The 19,343-nt window shown below is 48.8% G+C and overlaps 7 protein-coding genes across 7 annotated transcripts; 5 read left to right on the top strand and 2 right to left on the bottom strand.

The window, feature by feature from the left end:
* Window positions 1–68: 68 nt before the first annotated feature.
* Window positions 69–2,713, top strand: P175DRAFT_0343013 (uncharacterized protein). The gene is made up of 4 exons (XM_040892891.1): window positions 69–532; window positions 616–1,110; window positions 1,175–1,655; window positions 1,717–2,713. Exons 1-4 carry the CDS (start codon window positions 264–266, stop codon window positions 2,506–2,508), a joined length of 2,037 nt encoding a protein of 678 aa, XP_040750417.1. The 5' UTR covers window positions 69–263; the 3' UTR covers window positions 2,509–2,713.
* On the bottom strand, window positions 2,669–4,759 carry P175DRAFT_0559845 (putative MFS transporter; the record flags this gene model as incomplete). Its single annotated transcript, XM_040900944.1, has 7 exons — window positions 4,446–4,759; window positions 4,261–4,356; window positions 3,904–4,188; window positions 3,726–3,851; window positions 3,569–3,664; window positions 2,991–3,516; window positions 2,669–2,907 (listed from the first exon to the last, which is right to left on the bottom strand). Exons 1-7 carry the CDS (start codon window positions 4,680–4,682, stop codon window positions 2,669–2,671), a joined length of 1,605 nt encoding a protein of 534 aa, XP_040750416.1. The 5' UTR covers window positions 4,683–4,759.
* Window positions 4,760–5,690: 931 nt separating this feature from the next.
* P175DRAFT_0511412 (TauD/TfdA dioxygenase family protein) lies at window positions 5,691–6,989 on the top strand (the record flags this gene model as incomplete). Its single annotated transcript, XM_040898587.1, has 5 exons — window positions 5,691–5,910; window positions 5,968–6,062; window positions 6,123–6,564; window positions 6,630–6,733; window positions 6,786–6,989. 5 exons carry the CDS (start codon window positions 5,691–5,693, stop codon window positions 6,987–6,989), a joined length of 1,065 nt encoding a protein of 354 aa, XP_040750415.1.
* A 3,076-nt stretch (window positions 6,990–10,065) lies between these two features.
* P175DRAFT_0415718 (Clr5 domain-containing protein) lies at window positions 10,066–10,329 on the top strand (the record flags this gene model as incomplete). The annotated part of the gene is made up of 2 exons (XM_040893073.1): window positions 10,066–10,193; window positions 10,272–10,329. Coding segments are annotated over 2 exons (186 nt in total), but the record flags the coding sequence as incomplete, so codon positions are not given.
* A 4,700-nt stretch (window positions 10,330–15,029) lies between these two features.
* P175DRAFT_0534810 (uncharacterized protein) lies at window positions 15,030–15,431 on the bottom strand (the record flags this gene model as incomplete). Its single annotated transcript, XM_040900175.1, has 1 exon — window positions 15,030–15,431. The coding sequence occupies one exon, from the start codon at window positions 15,429–15,431 to the stop codon at window positions 15,030–15,032; it is 402 nt and encodes a 133-aa protein (XP_040750413.1).
* An 875-nt stretch (window positions 15,432–16,306) lies between these two features.
* Window positions 16,307–16,518, top strand: P175DRAFT_0534808 (uncharacterized protein; the record flags this gene model as incomplete). The annotated part of the gene is made up of 2 exons (XM_040900174.1): window positions 16,307–16,365; window positions 16,422–16,518. 2 exons carry the CDS (start codon window positions 16,307–16,309, stop codon window positions 16,516–16,518), a joined length of 156 nt encoding a protein of 51 aa, XP_040750412.1.
* A 1,388-nt stretch (window positions 16,519–17,906) lies between these two features.
* On the top strand, window positions 17,907–18,721 carry P175DRAFT_0443097 (uncharacterized protein; the record flags this gene model as incomplete). Its single annotated transcript, XM_040894158.1, has 3 exons — window positions 17,907–18,307; window positions 18,368–18,439; window positions 18,508–18,721. 3 exons carry the CDS (start codon window positions 17,907–17,909, stop codon window positions 18,719–18,721), a joined length of 687 nt encoding a protein of 228 aa, XP_040750411.1.
* Window positions 18,722–19,343: the final 622 nt, after the last annotated feature.

Raw genomic sequence — 19,343 nt, 5'->3', positions numbered from 1 at the left:
CGCGGCACGCCATCTGAATGGACAGTGGCGCCTCTTGCCCAGAGACTACTTGAATCCTTTGGTGCTCATGCTTTGATCGGGATGACGTGGGAAAAGTCGCGTGGTTGTAGCCGTGTACCCCGCAAGAATTCGGGGAAGAAGCTGATCGCAACCCGCAGCCGGGGATAATTCTTTCCCAGTGCTCAGGCCAGTGTCACTATCCTGTTGGAATTGCGACGCGACGTATATTGGGCCACGATTCTCCCACAGACGAAGCTATCAGGATGCCCTCAAATTCTGCGATCACAAAAAAGGCCTGTGATGGGTGTAAAGTGCGCAAGATCCGTTGCGGTGGTGGACAGCCGTGCCACTCGTGTATAAATGCCCGAGTAAAGTGCACCTACCTCCGGGCTCACCAGCGTCGAGGGCCTCAAAAGCTGCGCCCGATGACCAAATTTCTCATTGAACAGGCGCAAGGGACCGGGTCAACCCATTCTGCTCAGATGGCGGGAGATGCAGGAGATGATGATGTCCGGTCGACGCAATCCGAAAGGTATCCGATAGATTTGTATTCCAAAGGAAAGCCCCAAGTGCTTAGGCTGGGCGGTGCTGACTTCGTCACCCGTGGGTTCTTAGGTCCCGGATTCCAGTAAATGTGCTGGCCTCCCCGTTGTATATTTACCACGCGCACATGTACCCAGTTTGGCCGATCGTCGACGTCGAAAATATCCTGTTTACGCTACAACAAGATGGCGACAACCAAGACTATGAGACCTATGCACTCGCAGCCGCCGTCGCAGCAGGAACCATCGCCCAGTTAAGACTTGGGGAAGATTGCCTGGCGGATCAATTAGTCTCGGCGGATACCTTTGCGCAAGAGTGTATGAAGGCCAGGAGATTCTGCGACTATCGATCTAGAGTGAATCTGAATAATGTGCGAACCGCGTTTTTCTTGCATGTATACTATGAGAATATGGAATCTGGGGGCAGTGAGTCCCTGCTGTATCTGAGAGAGGCTATCTCACTCGCTCAAATGATGTATCTGCATCGAGAAGCGTCGTACGCAGCGTATGCGCCGGAGGAGCAACAGATTCGTCGTCGCGTATTATGGTTGTTATATATCACAGAGCGGTAAGACACCCTTTTGTTTTCTCCCACACCATCCCTATATACAGATCTAAATAGTCTCGAGCAGTGGAGTTTGTATTCTTCATAAACTCCCCATTGTTCTTAAAACCGATATCGCAACCCCCCAACTCGACGCAAGTGCCGATCCCCAAGTTCTACCCGCATTCCTCAAACTGCTTGCCTTATTTACCATGTTCGAGCAATCTAGAATGTTTGAGATACTTGAAGACCATCACCTGGGAACGCAGTCGGCCCAAGCCGCGGTCAACAGTCTTGACGCGCGCTTTGTCGACCTATTACATGGTGGGCTTAGAGATGGGTCGCCCATTTCCGAGCATATTTCAGACGTTCAAAGGGCAGACTTATGTGTCACATGGCACTGGATGCGCATTCTTCTATGGAAAGCGCTGTCCAAGCAGAGCGTGACAGGCCAGCTTTCGGCTCAGTCCCCTGTATCACCGTTCTTCCCCGTCCTGGTGGCGAAGGAACTACTCAATATAGTATCACAATTACCCAGAACAGCTCTTGAGGCTCACGGACTAGGCATGGTATGATATTTATGTTGGGATCCTGACGTGCATAGCAATCAATACTAACGCTTGATGGCAGGAGATGAAGCTCTATGAGGTTGCGAACTCGCTAGCCGATGCAGTCATCAGCCTGGCAGTGCTTCCACAAAGCGGAGTCTGGGATACGGAAAGCCCCCCCAGCAGTATTCTCACTAAAATGCATTCCATGCTTTGCTCGCTCCGAGGGGGAGGGAAGAAAAACTTAGCTGAGGTATTGTATAAGAAAATGGCAGAAGTCCACTACACCAATGGTCCAGCCCTCTCACCCACAGTTCATGACGCATCTCGACCAATCGCACCCAAACACCTAACGGCGGCCATCGAAAGCGCCTCAAATTCGGGAGCGAAGACAACAGTGGCTGACGTGAATCTGGTGTCGAGGAGCAATACAATCCGAGCAACAGATCTGGACGAACGACCCGCAACCCAATGCCCCGAAAATGACCATGTGCATGATGATGATGATGATGATGCTAATGCTAACAAAATGGAGGAACAGGAGTTCAGCAATTACTCCCCACCTTCATGGAAAGATATGATTTTCTCCGACTTCTTAGATGCAGAATTCCGCCCCGAAAGACCGCATTCTTTCTGTACTTATGACCAATTTCCTGCTACGTTAGGCCAACCATGGCTAGATTCCAACGCAAGGGATCCCCCATTTAACCTATCCCTTTTCTCACCATCGCTACCTGTGGGTTCCGTTGATATGCTACTGGAAGATTTCATAGCCCAGGACACGGCCACCCGTTTTCCGGGTGAAACCGACATGCTGGTGCCGAATTCTTTGGCAGATCAACCGTCACCTAAACAGACTACTATCCTGATATAATGTTGAAAAGACGAACCCAAAAAGAATCCCCTTTCTGATCCTGAAATGTCATATATAATCAAGAGGCTACATTTTACCTGATGATGGGAGGGAATGTATTTATCGAATTCATGAATTGTTGTCATATTCAATGCTTTTCATTATACCAGTCCCTGCGTGATCAATATTTAAAGCGGAAATCCAGACGTTTGTTTCCCTCCTTTTCGCGCTCTGCAAGATCTGATTGATACACCATGCGTTCCTCTTGAGACATGGCTTCCCATTTGCGTTCCTTCTGGCGGTTTAGGTGTCGCAAAAGCTCTCGCTGAATCACGAAAACTACAATCGCAAGGGCACAGACAGAAATCAGAACTTTGTTCCCCCGGTAGTAGTACGGCGCGTCGTCACTGCGGTAGATTTCTATCTAGTGTTAGCCCAAAAAAAATGCGTTCGCAGGTAAATGGCAACTCCATCGAAATGGGGGATTGAGGAGAAAGACTCACGAGAAGATATCACAGCTCCAACCTGGACAATGACATTATATGTGGCAGCCGTGATCGCTCGCTTCTTTACGTCAAAAGTATTTTCAGAGATCCATGCCGAAACAATAGGATGGAAATAAGGATATCCCGATATTAAGGTAGTAATGGCGAACCGGGGCCAGTTATATCCCTGGGCAGGAATGGCGAGCAATGCAGCCAACAACGGCAGCGACCAAAATTCACCAAACAGGCAGTGGAATGTGCGCTCCTCGAAATATTCACTGCTCTTTGATAGAGCAATCATCAGGATGATTTGAAGTACAGCAGATGGGATAGATAGCATGTTGGAATCGAAAGTCGAGAAGCCGAGCCGTTTGAGTGTGAGGGAAAGGTATGCCTGGACCGGAGTCTGAGGAATATAGGCAATCAGGCCGATCAAGTATAGCCCCCACATAGATTTGTCGCTCCAGGCGTCAATGACATCTCGAACTGTGGCGGCTTCGTGGATGCCGGTGAGGCCTTTGGATGGATCGTCGCGAAGAAGCCGCTGAGAAGGTTAGTTGCAAGGAGCATTGTTCCAAGGGGTGGAGACTATTTACGTTGACCATAATGACCTCCTCCCGTTCTGAGTACCATGCCCGGGGATATATGATACTTTTGGTGTTCGTCGGGGAACTGGGGAGGTAGAGGAAGCCCTGGATTGAATTGTTAGAGAGCTTGCAGGATCGGTACATAACGCGCTGGGGAATTTCTTACAATCAAGCCGATGACAAAGGTGATAAGTCCATCAAGGAGGAAGAGCCAGAACCAGCCGGGCTTTCCCCGGACGCCTCTCATCTCGAGGATTCCAGCCGCAAGAAGAGAAGAAACGATACGCGCAACCTGGTCATATTAGTTGTCTCGCTCAGAGGACGGGGCTGCGGATCCCGCTTACATTTAATGTTGACCAAAGAAAGGCCAGTCGCACAGAGAGCTCCCTGGTTTTGTAGAAGTAGGTTGCGAACAAGATAGTTCCAGGGATAAATCCGCCCTCGAAGGCCCCGATCAGCGCACGCGTCACGTAGAATGAATTACGTCCGGATATCCAGGCTTGGGTCCATGAGACCAAACTCCACCCAAGCATCATCAGGGGCAAGACCCTTCTGAATCCAAAGCGTTTGATGAGAAGCTGTACCGGGAATTCGGCAGCTAGAAAACAGACAAGTTGGATAGTTGTACCCTATAGGAAATCGACATTAGTGCTGTGTCCTGATCCCATGCTGTGAGTAAGGGAGGACCGGCCCTTCCTTACATTGTTATAGTCGTTGGTGGTCAAGCCGAGGTCATTCAAAAAATTGTCCGTTAAGGCATTGGACAGATTTCCCCGGTCAAGCTGGAGGCCAAAAAACTTGTGGGGAGTTAGAATCTTCGTTTCCCAGGTCGTCTCGTGGAGACTCGAGTAATTCCAATGTACTTGGATATCGTTTAGCGACGTACCATGAGACAAATCACTGTCAGCAGCATGAAGTCTGTCTTCCAGACCACTCTTATCTCCTCTCTGGCTGTCCATGACGCCGTGGGATCAAACCGATGATATCCTTCATAAGACTCACTGGGAGGAGTCACTCGGGCCAGATGCTCCTGTCCAACATCAATCGATGACTTTGAGGACTGACTATCCTCCCCTCCCTTCATAGTTATGGAACTGCTGGAAACCCGCTCAATATCCGTCATTGCAGCCTTTGGAGGATGTGATGGATGGAGAAGAAATTGGGGGGGGGGAAGCAAAAATGCAGACGGAAGATTTAAATACGAATGTCAAGACATAGCAACTGCAGAAACACGTATTTTTTTTTGTTATTTTTTCTTTGTTTTGTTTTGGTTTTATTTTATTTTATTTTATTTTTTTCATGTAGTTATTCGCACTCTCACCGTCAAGTCTCAGCCAAACAGCCCCGAGGGTCGAGATGCATCGGCCAAACGCGGACTAGGGCTACCTACATATTACACCAGAGAGATCCCCGAGCACACCATCCGCGCGTTTCCAGGTGTCATTTTCCCACTTGAATGGTCCATTGTTTCTCCATCTTTTCGGGTATATTCTAGCGTCCGATGGAGTAAAAGTAACAACGTGGGGAATATGCAACACTCAACTCATGACCACTCTCTCATTCTCGGCAACCAAACTTTAACAGTGTAGTGCAGGGTAGTAAAGTCCGGGGTAGCCTTTCCTGTTGAGAAACATAGTGGGAATAGAACAGACAATCATGGTGAAGAATCGTCTCAAGTGTATGAAGGATCCGAAACTACCCCATGTTCCTTTGTCCCGCCTTGGGAAATGCGTGCGGTGCCTTGCTTCGACCTCCGAGAATTTCGCCGATGTCCCACCGACCAGAAACCCGAATGCGCTGGTCTGACGACTGACAAAGCGGATACTAGGGAAAGGACGACACTGGAGGCGTTGGCTGCACGAACCCATGACAGGTGGGTGGGACCGGCGATGGCATCATGCTCTTCATGTTTTCTCATTCTCTCCTTGGTGGAGAGGGCACGGCAGCAGGCATCTTTACGAGGTAGTCCCAGCCGACGACGACGAGGTATATATGAATGACGCGATCCCAACCCGGTCAGATCTTATTATAACATTAACATTATCAGTCTTGTGCGAGATACCACTTGATCGATCACCGTGTTCCTTCGCATCGCATACACCACCCGTTATTACCTTGAGAGATTTTAATCATGCCGACTATCGTTGAGTCACTGCCCTCGGCCATCCGAGGTGGGCACGAAGAAGCTCGCCCACAAATCACACAACCTCTGGAGTATTCGGGGGGTCTTGACTCCTATACTTCCAATGATATCACCCCAGTCATTGGCAGAGAATATGTGGGCCTTCAGGTCGCGGAGATTCTCCAATCCAAAAACTGTGACCAGATCATTAAAGACCTGGCGGTAACCAGTATGTATAATCAGAACTCGAGATTTTCCGTGAACTGTGTCCCACTGACATATCTAGTCTCAACTCGTGGAGTGGTTTTTCTGCGAAACCAGGATGTGACCCCCGAGCAGATGCGCCAATTTGGGGAGAAACTGACCCTTCTCGCCGGCTGTGTATGCCCCTGAATCCCACGCTTTTGGCGAATCTCGGTTGGTTCTAACGATGTAATACAGCCACAATCGTCGGGACTTCATGTGCATCCCCTGACAGAGGAAGGAAGTGAACTAGGGGACCAGATCAGTGTCATCAGCAGTGAAAAGCAAAAGACAGGAGGCGGACTCACCCATCAGCTGAGCGACACCAGCCGATTTGCCTCTGTGGGCTGGCACACAGACATCAGTTTCGAGCGGGTGCCTTCGGACTATGCTATGCTCAAAATCCATACTCTCCCTGTGACCGGAGGAGATACGCTTTGGGCATCTGGATATGAAATCTATGATCGATTGTCGCCCGCGATGGCTACCTTCCTAGAGGGATTGACTGCGACTCACGATGCCAACTTTTTCCACGAGGAAGCACGGAGACTTGGAAATCCATTACGCAAAGGAATTCGGGGATCCCCGCTCAATGTTGGTGAAGACCTCACGGCGGTTCACCCCGTCATCAGAACAAACCGTACGTTTATTCGGAGCTCTCCTCGAATCTCCTTGCACTTTCTCAAGCCACTAACGATGTTATAGCCGTGACTGGATGGAAGTCAGTCTATGTGAACAAAGGTTTCACCAAGCGCATTAATGGTGTCACCAAAGACGAGTCTGATATGTTGCTTCAGTATCTTTTCAATGTAAGCTGGCCTGAGCTATGCGTTTGACCCATCCCCCGCTAATAAAACACAGCTGGTTACGCACAATCACGATGCTCAAGTGAGATTCAAATGGAGAGAAAACGACATGGCAGTCTGGGACAACCGATCTACTTGGCACTGTGCCACCTATGACTATGCAGAAGCCCGCGCCGGTGATCGGGTTTGTAGTCTTGGTGAAGCTCCTTACTTCGATGCTCAGTCCAAGTCGAGAAGACAAGCCCTGCAGGGGATTTAAGCCAGCCCCATGTATTTATTGATTTATGAGTAATTGCAATTGCAGGAACCATCCAGATGTATCTATTGTACTGAATGCAATGCTTTAGGGCTTTCTACAAGAATCCTTAATGCACCCTGAGCAACCGTAGCCCATGATGTCGGTCGTCTACAACGCCGCGAAATGCATTTTGACCATTTTAGACAAGGCGATTGTTCCTTGCTTAAAGGGTTCAAACGCTTTTTCTTGACGGGGCTTTCCATCCTAGTGATGAATACCGGAGATTGCAAGGTAGCCTGTAGTAGGATGTCACAAGTATCCAGAAAGTATCGTTGTAGTGGCAGTAGCAGCAGCAGTATTCCTACACGTTTCAACCTATCTAGTCTACAGATTGGCTATTCCAGGCAGGGGGGTTTGACCAGACTGCTGCCCTACTGCCTCCCTGAACATTGGAAAGCACGCAAAGCACACAAACCAACCTAAGAAAAGCAAAGGATGGAGCCCAAAACACAAAACAGATATTTAATGGCTTGATCCGCAGCTAGGTCACCGGTGATGTCGGGGATCTATATCGATCATGATATCTGGGAAATATATATATATCCATGTAGTGTATATCTGTAACTGGTATGGACTCAGTGCTCGGTGCACATCTTACTCCGTCTTCTTCTATCACGATCTGTTTCTAAGCTATCTGAAGTGTCCTCCCCTTCCGATAGCTGCTCTTGGTCTGCTTGGGCGTACCTGAATTGCCCAGGAGTCCCGTACGTAACATGACATCCGCCGCCAGTGTGGTGGCTGTCTTTGTGTTCGAGATGAGATGTTGGAGGTCCTCTGCCCCTTCTTTTCGGTATACTGCGGGGCATTCCATTATCCAGAATTCATATACTTCAGGAGCTAGGTTGATAGAGAGTTTCCCTTACGGCCGCACGCAATAACCTTTTAAGTCTGTATAGGCCATTAAGGTTATTATGTGGCATACTAACCCTTGGCCCCTATTAAACCACCGTTTATACGATCTCCCTTGGGGCTCATGAACTACACTTTTGGTCTCCTAATTATGAGTCTATAGCCGTATTCACAAAAGATGGCGAATGGATATAGAAGGAAGGAATGCGCGATGATGTTTTCATTTCGACAGCTTCAGCCTAACGCTGGCCGTAATATGCCCTAACAGTACAGGCTGCCACGGAAGCACGTCTCGTGGGGCGGATCCGATTGCCTTGCTGAAGGTACTTAAAGTGCAGACATCGTCTTCAACAGTTCAGCCTACTAGAGCTCAAGATGATTGTGGTCCCACACAGCGCTCTGAATGATAGGTCGGGGAGGTGAATCCGTCGGCGTTGGGAGTCGCCAGAATGAATGAGACTAGTTGCAAGCTGCCGCTTGGGGAGTTACACTTTTAGATATCCAGGCGCCTGGAATTTATACGCTTAGCTCACTCGTGTTCCATGGTTTCTTGTTTATGTTAGGGTGGTTTCTTCTTCGTTCGAAATTGTCTGGGATATACAGAAACCCTAGTGAACATAGTATGGAGCTCGAAAAGACAATCATAATCGCCAGTATATAACTCGCAGAGAAAGCTTTTGGATGTGAAATACACCAGAAGGTGAATGGTTACTGCGAATCTCTTTGTAATTGATCCGTCGACGCAGGCGCAATCAACGTCTGTAATGCAAGATATTGGCCGTATAGTTCTAACATGCATATCAGTTCGCATTGCCCTACCCTGGGTAGTGCTCAATCCCGAGATCCACAGCAGCAATATCAGTAGAATACATTAGTGAGTTTGAGATTTATAAAAGATTGAAGTCGGCTCACCTAAATTGCGCCTGTTTCCCCGGGGTCCTCCACAGTGTAAGATTAAAAGTGGACATCATGAAGTGACTGTCGTTAGGAGACAAGATTCTTTTGGATGAGGACTCAACCCCGATGCCAAATGCTCTAGCCCATGGCAAAGGTCCTTTCTAGTCAGTTTCGATCCAGCTAGGGTGTTACTAGATAGCATTAGGAAAATAAAGGCGATATGAGAAAGAAGAAGGGTCTAAATCGAAATCTCATTTTCAAGATCTCAACCGTTTCAGATCAAGAGGCACTTACTCTGAGAAGGCCGATGCTTACAATGATCAGCTCACCATATTGCATCTCATCTATCTCTCTAGTTGTAGCGCTTCGTTGGGTGAAAGCTGCAGCCCAAACTGCGCAAACTGGTGCGCATCATCAGGAAAAATGGGCCTGGGACACACCGGCGTAATTGACTCCTTCAATGTTGGCTTTGGAGTCACTGGATATCCAGTTCTGAAGCAGTCTTGAAGCAGTCTTGAAGCAGGACTCAGACTTGTTTCGGTGTTAAAACGAGGATTCGAGAAAATCGGATCTCGTCCCGTAGGCTAATGGCATGGGTGTCTGTTACCTGCCCTAACACCAGTTTAAGGTCCATGAAACGCGATAGACTTTTACATTATACCGCTATTGGACAGTCTGGACAGAAATGGGAGGTTGGTCATACTTAATAATCATATGAATTATCTTGACATCTCCCGATCATCCCACCGTCTTGAACAACACGTTACCTCTCCGGGAAAGAGAACGGAGAATCCTTGTAGGTACATATACCGTATTAGGGTTGGTTAATGAGCGCCCTGGATCCGTGAATCATGATCAGCTACAGAGTAGAAAGCGGTATCACGGATCTTGCTTCTCTGCCAATCCACGTTCTCTATCCTTGATTAATGTGGGGATACAATTTGGCGATCGCACCTCCCGGCCTGTTCGAGCCCCGGCTTGCAGAGGTATCCCTATTTGCCACATTCGTGCTGACATGAAGGCCATGCCATGCGGCTATGACAAGGACCACACGCGTGTCTAGTACAACGGCTTTGTTGATCTAATAATGGTGGTGGATTGGACCAGCCCTATATACACCATTCCTTCCCATGCTTTCTTCCGATGAGATCGAATACTGTCGCAAATTTCTGACGTGTCACCAAACCCACCAAACCCAAAGTCATATCTTTGTTTGAACCTCTAAAAAACAAAAAAAAAAAAACAGACACGATCGTTTTGCCGGGGTTACGGACCGGCATATTCTTAGGCGATGAAGAGCAGCATCCCCGCCGACACCTGGGAGGCCAAGCGCGTTCTGATTACCAAGTTGTACAAAGAGGAAGAATGGCCTCTTAAGCAGGTCATCAAAGTAATCCAGACTCCAGACTTTCACCCCAGGTAAGCCAAAGAAGAATCCATCCCTATTTCACGTTGTGGTTGGTTATCGAACGAGACTCGGCTAACCAACTAGTTCAGTGAAACACAACTCCGGGCCCGCCTGAAGAAATGGCAAGTTACGAAGCCTTCTCGCAAGAAATACTCTTGCCATAGACGGAGCTCTAAAGAACCCAAGTCTCGCTCTACTCAACAAAGACACTCGGTGGAAGAATCGCAGAGACCCGCGTTGGCCTATGGAGCCTGCAGCAATACGCCACACAGTTCAGCGTCCACCAGCTGTACGCCTGGTAACCACTATTGGGAACACGACTTTCCTCCCTCAGAACAGCGAAGGCATCCCCTTGTTCCGTCAATTCCCCCGACGGATCTGTCCAGTTCTCCAAGCAGTCCCCCGACACATACGCAAAACTACGGTCAGATGGATTCGTTCACAAGCATCTCCGATATTTCCACGTTAAGGACACCAACAGTGGGGTTGGGAACAGAGACCATGGATAAACTATCATTTTCGCAAACTACGAACAGCTTCACCTCCCCCAGTGGGGACACGACAGGTACGACTTACCAATCCCAGGATTCTGCCTCACCGAGGTCCGGGGAACCCAGCACACCCATAGCACAAATCCACGGTCTCCTGGATGGCGAGCCAGAGACGTCTCCTGTGTTCTCCGCCACCCATGGAACCCTTGGCTACCCAGGGTGGTTAATGGGGTGTGGCCTCAGATACCCGGATCCACTCGCGCAATATCAGGCTGGCATTGCCCTATGCAGAAATGCGCTTCCCTGGCTAGAGCTCGAGGCCCGCCAAAGAATACAATCCCAGGACAATGCCTATCTCCTCTGTGAACAGCAGACCCCTGTTGTGGAGTCAATGCATCCTCGCATGTGGATCTCCAACTCCCACGATATACTGCCAAATGAGGATAGGCACCAGCCCTATCTTTTCTGATTTACCATACCCACTTCTCTCTTGCACGGAGGAGAATAATGATAACTTTCCGGCCAACTATTCTTAGTCATGTCATAGTAATTTTATTTGCAAGCTTTAATACCATATGACCGACTTTTAATTAAGGACTCCCTTGTTTCTTCTTGTGTGATACTCCATTTGGAAATTCCAGTAACGTCGCGAAACTTCTAACTCTTCCACGAGTATGTATCAAGGTCACGAAGGGAAACTAGACCTTCGTCGCCCGTTTCCTATTATATTTCCAATCATGGTTTGACTTCACTAGGCCCCCTCTCAAGGCCACCAATTGGAGGATTGTAAACCGCCTACGGGGTACAATCCGCTAATTTCCCCGGCAGTCACGGATCACTCCACCTAGGCCCAAGGGAGATAAAGATGTACGATATAATCCCAACAAACTTGTTGCCAAATTCCGAATGTCTCACACGTGGTCGAGATGGTGCCGGCTTACATCTGTGTGCTTATGTGCTGCTTGTACTCCGGAGCTATTTGGAAAAGCTCCTTTGCCAAACGTCAAAAGTCCCTGGTTTCGTGAGTGACAAATGCCGCAGTTTGGCGATAACTAAACGGTAAACCCGGTGCTTGAGCAGGAGACTAATGAGCCGCTTCGGCCGAGTCAATTAACCTTTGGCCAATTTCAACCCGGAAACGAGGGACGCTGCCCAAGCTAATTCGGGGAGAAGGAAGGAAGGTTCCAGTAGTCTAGTGCTGGTCCTGGAGCTTGACAAACTTGCTTCTTCCGTACCCATCGTGCCATATTCTACCAGTTGCTAAAGAGGATCCAGCTACATACATACATCCATCCATCCATGCAGTGATCCCCCTCCCCGTGAGTAAGGGGTAAGCGCTAACATCGGGGGGAGGGAGTCATTTGGTTCCGACAACATTAGCGTGCAATTCTACAACCGGCTTCGTCGAGTGGAACATCAACTACGGAGTCAAGTCGCCTCATAACATATGCGGAATGTCCCCTAGCTTTGGTGGTGAGTTTACGTGGGGGATTCTCCGATGTGAGAGTACAAGGACATTCTTCGATAGTTACTCGTAAGATGTATGAGCAAGGTAATGAATGAAGAGAGGAAAGTCTGGGTTGTTGAATCAAAAGGAGCAGAAAGAAGACCTATTCTATTATATAAAAGTTGAATCTATTAACTAGATTAAGTCTACTTACTCTATATACCTATCACTCCACCTGTAGTTATAACTGGAGAAGGCGGCAGGTCCCTGAGTCAGGCAACACCAATTCCGGAATAGACAATGCTAATCCACAGAAAGATACACAATTTATTATCGACAAACTGCTTATCTCTTCTGAGCTGCAGGTCTGGACCTCTGGTAATGGTTTTGTCTACCGGGGGGGGGCCCCCAGGGTTTATCCACAATGATCTCGAGGCGTAACTTCACGATCAGTGGAAAACAGGGATTTTCTCAATGCATTACCAGGGTCTTTTTTTTCTGTTCTTTTTGTTTTTTTTTTTTTTTTTTTCTTTCTTCAAAGCCTCAGCAAGGCTCCAGACGGTCACTGCCTGAGCGATACCCATCAACTCCGTAAAGTATCGCAATTTCTTGGGCAGATGATGAGAGACTATCTATCCCAACTTGATTCAACCAAAAACACGGTATGCGAGTCAGTGGTGAAGCGGTCATTGGATTGATTCCGGATGACCCATACATGCTGCTGTCCCATGTGGCTCACACCTGCCATTCGAGCAGCTGAAGACCGCCAACAGAATCAGCGCTTTAAGCCGGGAATACAGGTCCAGCTTCCCCGTGGAACTCAATTCCGAACCCGGATGAGCGGTCAATGTCTCTCTTTTCAGGGGGAGGAGACTGTTTGGGTTTACGCTTGTGGATACCGGCCTGGCGGTGATGGATCCCGGGGGAGGACAACTTCAGAGATTAGAGAGGACCATGATTGCGCGGACCCAGAAGGCAGATCACTCATCGTAGACGTCCCGCCTTTTTTGCACATCACCGAGGAGTGTGCTCTATTTTGCAAAGCCTGAAGGAGTTGACGATGTTGGACTTGCCACCAAGATACGGAGTACTCCGTATCAATTAGGACCCAACCCCGAATGTAATATGCAGTTACCTATGCGGGTCTGATTCATCAAATCTACAGAGATGTCTCACAAACAATAGGGGCTAGCTCACTAGCCGAAATAGGAAATTGAAAAGAAAAAACGACGGAGACTGAACTATGACCGATGGGCCGCTGACGACTAACAGTAATTCTGGCGCTGGAACAGGATGCTGGCGGTATCTGCAGAGTAAGAATATCCATATCTAAGGGTCGACAAGGGGGTCTTCGGGCTGTTCCTGTGACCAGACACCAGGCCTGGAATGCAGCAGCATGAATCACCCCGATCCTGGTAGGGTTACTGCAAGCGTTTCGATAGTTCGTGGACCTTGGGCTATGGTCTGTCTCTGGCTTCGTCGTGGCTGGCGCTGGCACCTACCTAACCATTAGATTATGCGACCATCTGCGCTTTCTCGTATGAGGCGGAATCTGTTGGTGTTATTGTGGTATTTTTACACCATTGGAATATCTCTTCTCTATGTACCTGGCAACAATGTCTTTGGGAAAGTCTCAATGGTTCGCCTCTAAACCACTTCAAACAACAGAACTCGCTGGAGATACCCCGGTATCGTCCCATACAACCGCTTGCACATCTGTGCAACCAGATAACAGTACAATAGCCCTGGTGGTCATGACAGAAAATTACGGTCATGGTCAGTCATGGTCATGACCGGGTGTTTTCAGACGGTCATGACCTGACCGCACGTGATTAGGGTGGGTCTGTTAGTAGCCAATAGGGAGCTTCTAAAGTCTTAGTAATAAGATTAGGTAATCAATAACTAATACATAACTACTATACATACCCCTATTCCTAATTAGGACTAGCCTGCGGGCGCTAACCCGATCAGGCAGGCAAAATGACGATCTGACAACCTGGAAACCGTCATGACGGTCATGACCAAAATTTCGACGGTCATGGTCATGACCGTCATGACCAACCCCAGGCCTACAGTACAATAGAAGCGCCTAGTGACAATTAAGCTAATGCAGTACAAGCGTCTGCACAACCCCCGATCTCTCGATCTGGCGATCTGCCTGAGTGGAGAAATGCCGTAGTCTACTCCTACGACGCTTGTGTGATCAGGATATTGTGGAATAGCCATGCTCTATCCACGGCTTGGAGATCAACTGACGTATAAAACATGGCTTATTATTGTATTATGATTGTTATCTACCTCTGTTGGAAGGCCCCCTTTCCGATGCTTCTCGCGCGATGTGACGCCGAGGAGGAACGACGGTTAAACAACAACGAAAAAAAGAAACGAAACGAAAAGAAAAGAAGAGAAAAAAATACTCGAGTAAAGGCTCAAGTAAACAGTAAATTAGAGTACAGCGCAGTAACTCATCCTGAGATACACCTTATTAGTGTATATCAACCCCCAAACCCGCTTGCACGAGATCCAACTTGGTGGAGTATAGGGAGTGGGCAAGCGGGATGTATGTTCACCGATCAGTATAGCTGCATCAGCTTCTCTTATCCATCTGGTCATGAAGATGTGCCAGGACTATTTTGTAATGTCACTATCGTGTCCCTAATAACGGAGCGTAATGTACGCGAGTAGTGGCAAATGCAGTGGGTTGAATCACCCAGAGTTCATCATAGAAGGTTTTAGTGAGGCCCTAGATCAGGTTGATTCCAATAAGTACGCTCCTGCAAAGGGTCGTCTTCGACTTCGAGAAACCATTCACAAACCTACCTACCCGCCTTAAGACCAACAGTTGAATCCAGCCACAGAAATCGCCATGACAACAGGTGTGGACGAAGATAGGCAAATACTCCTCCTTCTCAAGCGTATAATGCCGATCTAGCATGGGCATGCTCAGTGTCTGGGTGGCCTTTCTCGATCCTGGAGACAGGCTCATCCTCTTTAGCGCATATTTCGACCATCTGTGCCATATCCCTTTGGCAATACCCGTGAGAAATTACAGCGACCAATTGTGGCGTCCACTTAGATACCTGGATGACGTTCCGATGGCCGGGAGTGTGGTGTGATCCGATATGTTCCCCTACACTCTCCTCAGAAGGGCGGCATCGAAATCGCCTCTTCATCCGACTACATGTTTGACTTCGCTGAGGTAGGACGGGGGCCATTAATCCCAGCACAATCCAACCAGCAAGGTCTTCTCGACCGAGGAGCTGCAACGTATTGGCGACGTGCGACCTACACAATCTCTTGATACGGGGCATGACCTGCGTCCCCTTCATGCGTATCACCACACTGGGGTCGGCGATTCACCATCGCACACTCACTGTATGCTCTGTTGGGAAGCACTTCTTTTGCCCTCGTTGGCGCGTCGGCTGGGTTATCGATCCTGCGCATATGACGGATACTGTCGCTGAACCCTACCTGCCCATTTGCTGCTATACCCCCTAGATCCCCTTACAGGAAGCTTCCGTGGTGGCTTACGAGCAAAAGCTTCATGATGGGGTTTAGTCCCAAAGGCGCCAAATGATGCGACAGAAGGATGCTCGGATTATGAGAGTTTTCCAGGAACTCGCCTTCCCCACTCCAACCCAGAGGGCGGCTATTTCGTTCCGGTAAATTTATTCAGGGTCCACGTCAAGGATCGGGAAAGAGAAGCCCTCGCGATGGTGGATGACAACTCGTGGCTGCGCAATCTCGATTTTCGTATCAAACGGGGATCCCTTTCGTGTTATATAGTTGGTCCGACTGGGCTGCGGGAAGAATACTCTGGAAGAGTATCCTGCTTAAGGGGATTGATTCTTTCCGACATTTACCACTTTGCCGCCTCATACAGTGAATCATCCCTCTTTGTATTCTAGCCTTGCTCTTTCACCTCGTGGAATTCCGTCAGGGCTCCCTCGCCATCAACGGCCAGGACCTGGTTCCTGGCTCTTCGCTCCTGGGAGGCCCTACGCCAGACCCTTAACATTACCATCATCATCGCCCAGGACCCATGCTGGGTTCCTTCCGAGACGATGCCTTAACCTTGGCCCGTGGGGAGCGCCAACCCAAGACGATGAGATCCCGATTTGGGCCCTGAAGACATGCCAGATCTGGCCGGCGATCGAGGCGAAGGGCGGGTTGGATGCGATCATGCATGAAAAAGGGCTTCCTGCTGAGGAGCACGGTTGTGGTGTTGCATGAGCTGCCCTCAAGGTGAGCTTCGTCAGGCTGCAAGCTCCCAAATTGCCAGCGTCTAACGGCAGATACAGTGTCGACATTAAAGCTGATCAGATCATGCAGGCGATCATCCGGAAGGAATTCCACGGTGTGACGGTCGTACCATTATCTCAGTGGAGTATCGTCTGAACACGATCGTCGACTTCAATCGCGTTGTCGTGCTTCATGACGGGAGGGTCGTAGAATCCGGAAAGATGTCCGATAGTAAGTTCAAGAAGTTGTACGAGTTGCGATCATTCGGAGGGAAAAGGGGGGAGGACGGACGAGGAGACGTGGTAATTCCGTGAGTCATGTTAGATCCTTTAGTCCTAAGTCTGCGACACCGTTGATGCCCTAGAAGCTATGGGCTGGACCGCCATGTCCCTTCTATCAGACAAGGATGCAGTCTGGAGTCCGGCACATCTCGGATTGCGGCAGTAGTTGGTTTCGTTTCAGTAGGCCGGACCAGGCTGGAACAGCATTTTTGCTCTTGTAAAAGAAGAATCGAACCGGTTACAGCCCTTTGGTCGTAATATTTTGTACCGCTAAGAGTTCAGAGGTTTGTTGTCGCCGTGGCTCGTAAAAGTTTCTAGCAATCATCCCTCAACAGGTCCTTCGTGCGAAATCAACGGCTATAATTTTCGAAACAACCCAGGAAAACCCTGCGCCGGGAAGCTATTTCAAGCTTGGACAAAAGTCCGTGTGTTGTTAAGAGCCGGAGACGCCACTCTCGGAGCTTTACATTGGCAATATATAAGCTATATTAAACCGTTATTGCTTTCGTCAGGGAAATGCCCTATGAACGGCCATTCAGCATCAGCTTTTACAATCCACACGTGGAAGAAGATACAAGCCTGTGGAGCTCGGATGCATGCTGAAACAGGACTCTGGTGGGCAATGTCTTACAATCAAGATCCACTGCACTAGCACATAGCGGAAAAGATTCAGTCTAAGCCAGGGGATGAGGGTTATCGTCCAGGTTTTCGGGTCCGTTAAGGGATGGATGATGTAGGATTGTCATTCAACTATCCGGCTATATGAAACTTATATTATCAAACCCTCTGAAGCAGGTACACGAGGAATCAATCAGTTTAGGGCAATTCAAATGCTTCTCCACCACCAAGGCCCGGTCCGGTTGGTATATGAGCATACGATCCGAAACCGTTATTTTAAGAGTACATACGCGGTGGATACCTAAAATCTCTCGACTGAGTCGACTCCTCAGAAAATTATCCGTCGGTTTCAAATATGATCAAGCTCCCATGCCGGTGGCGGGGGCTGTGACGCCCGCGGTTGCATCTTCAGAACCAGGGGTTCGTCAGTTAATGAACGCATATTGCAGGGGAAAATCAGGGTGGAAATATTTGCACGACTTAGATGAAGTCCTGTTCATAGTCAGGTCGCGTATAAAACGCATCGCAGTTCTCCCGTTCTCGGGTTTTGCTTCCATTCAAACTTCACAGAACATTCCCTGGTCTCCTCTACCCCCCACATCAAACAATCATTCACACACGGTGCCCGAAATCCACGTCGCCAACATGAAGTTCCTTGCAGTTCTAGCACTCCCTGCCCTTGCGCTGGCATCAACGGGGGCTCCGGCTAAGCGAGATTCGTGGGGAGGCAGCGTCTCCCTTGGTCCTTCAAAATCTACCATTACCAAGGCCGTTACTACGATCGTCCCTGGCGCCGCTCCTCCAACCCAGAACGGCGAGTTGTTCCTTTGGCCTGGTATGAGCAATGGAACCGGCGACCTCGTCCAGACTACTCTGGAAAGCTGGCCAAGCAATGCCTGGTGCGGAGCGAAAACCGGCGAATGGTGTGTGCGCGCTAGTCTTTTTGGAAGTTTTGGCCAGTTGGATGGCGAGGCCGGTATTGTTAAAGGACATGACCACGTCCGCATTGAGTACCTCTTGCTCGAAGATGGAGAGACCTGGCTGCAGTAAGAAATTGAACCTGTTTCCCGCATAAAGCATGGGATCATTTGGCTAACGGGGGATAGAAACGTTACCCGGGTTAGAACCGGTGCTGTCCTTTCGACTTTTACCCATAAGTCTGGACCTTATATGACCGGGTAGGTTGATCATTGGGGCGACGATGAAAATTTGAACTTTGGGCTAACATCCATGTCTCTTTGTACAGATATGGTACAGGAACTGAGTGCGACGGCGGCTGTACCGGCACTGTCAACCCCCAGAAGTATTTGAACACCGAGATCACTTTGGCATCTGCAGATGAGACCTTCGGTAGCACCATCGCCTCGGCTGGTGGCGCTACATACACTGGTCTCAGCTCCAGCGAAGATGGTAAGGTGTGGACCATTAAAACCATCAACGTCCCAGCTATGAGCTCGTAGGGCTGTGCACTTTTTGCCTCAAACCCTCAGTTTAGTGCCTTCATTACCCTCTGTACTATATTTCATTTCTCTTCGTGTTTGCACAAATCAAGTTTAGCAGTGACCGGTTGAGTTAACCCCATAATTGAATTGGTTTTGGAAAGCTGCAGGAGCGGGTTTATATAGGAATAGACCTTTTTTATCCACAGATCTAAATCGATGGGCAACGAACCGCTCTTTTTTTTTTTTGAACCCTCCCCTTCTCAGCCAATCTGACGGATCGCTACTAGTACTCTGTAGTTCGATTTCTCCATTCCATTCCATTCCATCTCATCGTCTCATTCCTGCAGGATGAGTAATAACCCCGGTAAGCAGTGGAGATTTCACCTCATCATGACTCAGCCTCTCTCCACTTGGTGGCTTCTGATATTCGATGATGGACATGAAATGAGGTCTATTCAACATGCTGTCTGGTACTGTACGTAAGTATTGACTACTCCTGGATTTATACGAGTACAAATCGACCTGTTCACTAGTGCATGTAGTGCGTCATACGGTTCATTGTCGTCTCGCCGTCTCCTTGACCGTAGACTACATATGGGCAAGCACGAAGTCAATGTTTGGCTCAGGGAATGGATATTTT

The sequence above is a fragment of the Aspergillus ochraceoroseus genome (assembly GCF_002846915.1).
Source record: "Aspergillus ochraceoroseus IBT 24754 chromosome Unknown P175scaffold_7, whole genome shotgun sequence".
Taxonomy (NCBI): Eukaryota; Fungi; Ascomycota; class Eurotiomycetes; order Eurotiales; family Aspergillaceae; genus Aspergillus; species Aspergillus ochraceoroseus.
The sequence above is the reverse complement of the archived record's forward strand: the minus strand, read 5'-3'. Positions and strand labels throughout refer to the sequence as shown.

What these genes read in the sequence shown, in the direction of transcription:
- P175DRAFT_0343013 (XM_040892891.1), top strand. Translation starts at nt 264, where the DNA reads ATGCCCTCAAATTCTGCGATCACAAAAAAGGCCTGTGATGGGTGTAAA. An exon ending in CGGTCGACGCAATCCGAAAG is followed by an intron (nt 533 to 615) that starts GTATCCGATAGA and finishes GTGGGTTCTTAG; the next exon opens with GTCCCGGATTCCAGTAAATG. An exon ending in AGGCTCACGGACTAGGCATG is followed by an intron (nt 1,656 to 1,716) that starts GTATGATATTTA and finishes GCTTGATGGCAG; the next exon opens with GAGATGAAGCTCTATGAGGT.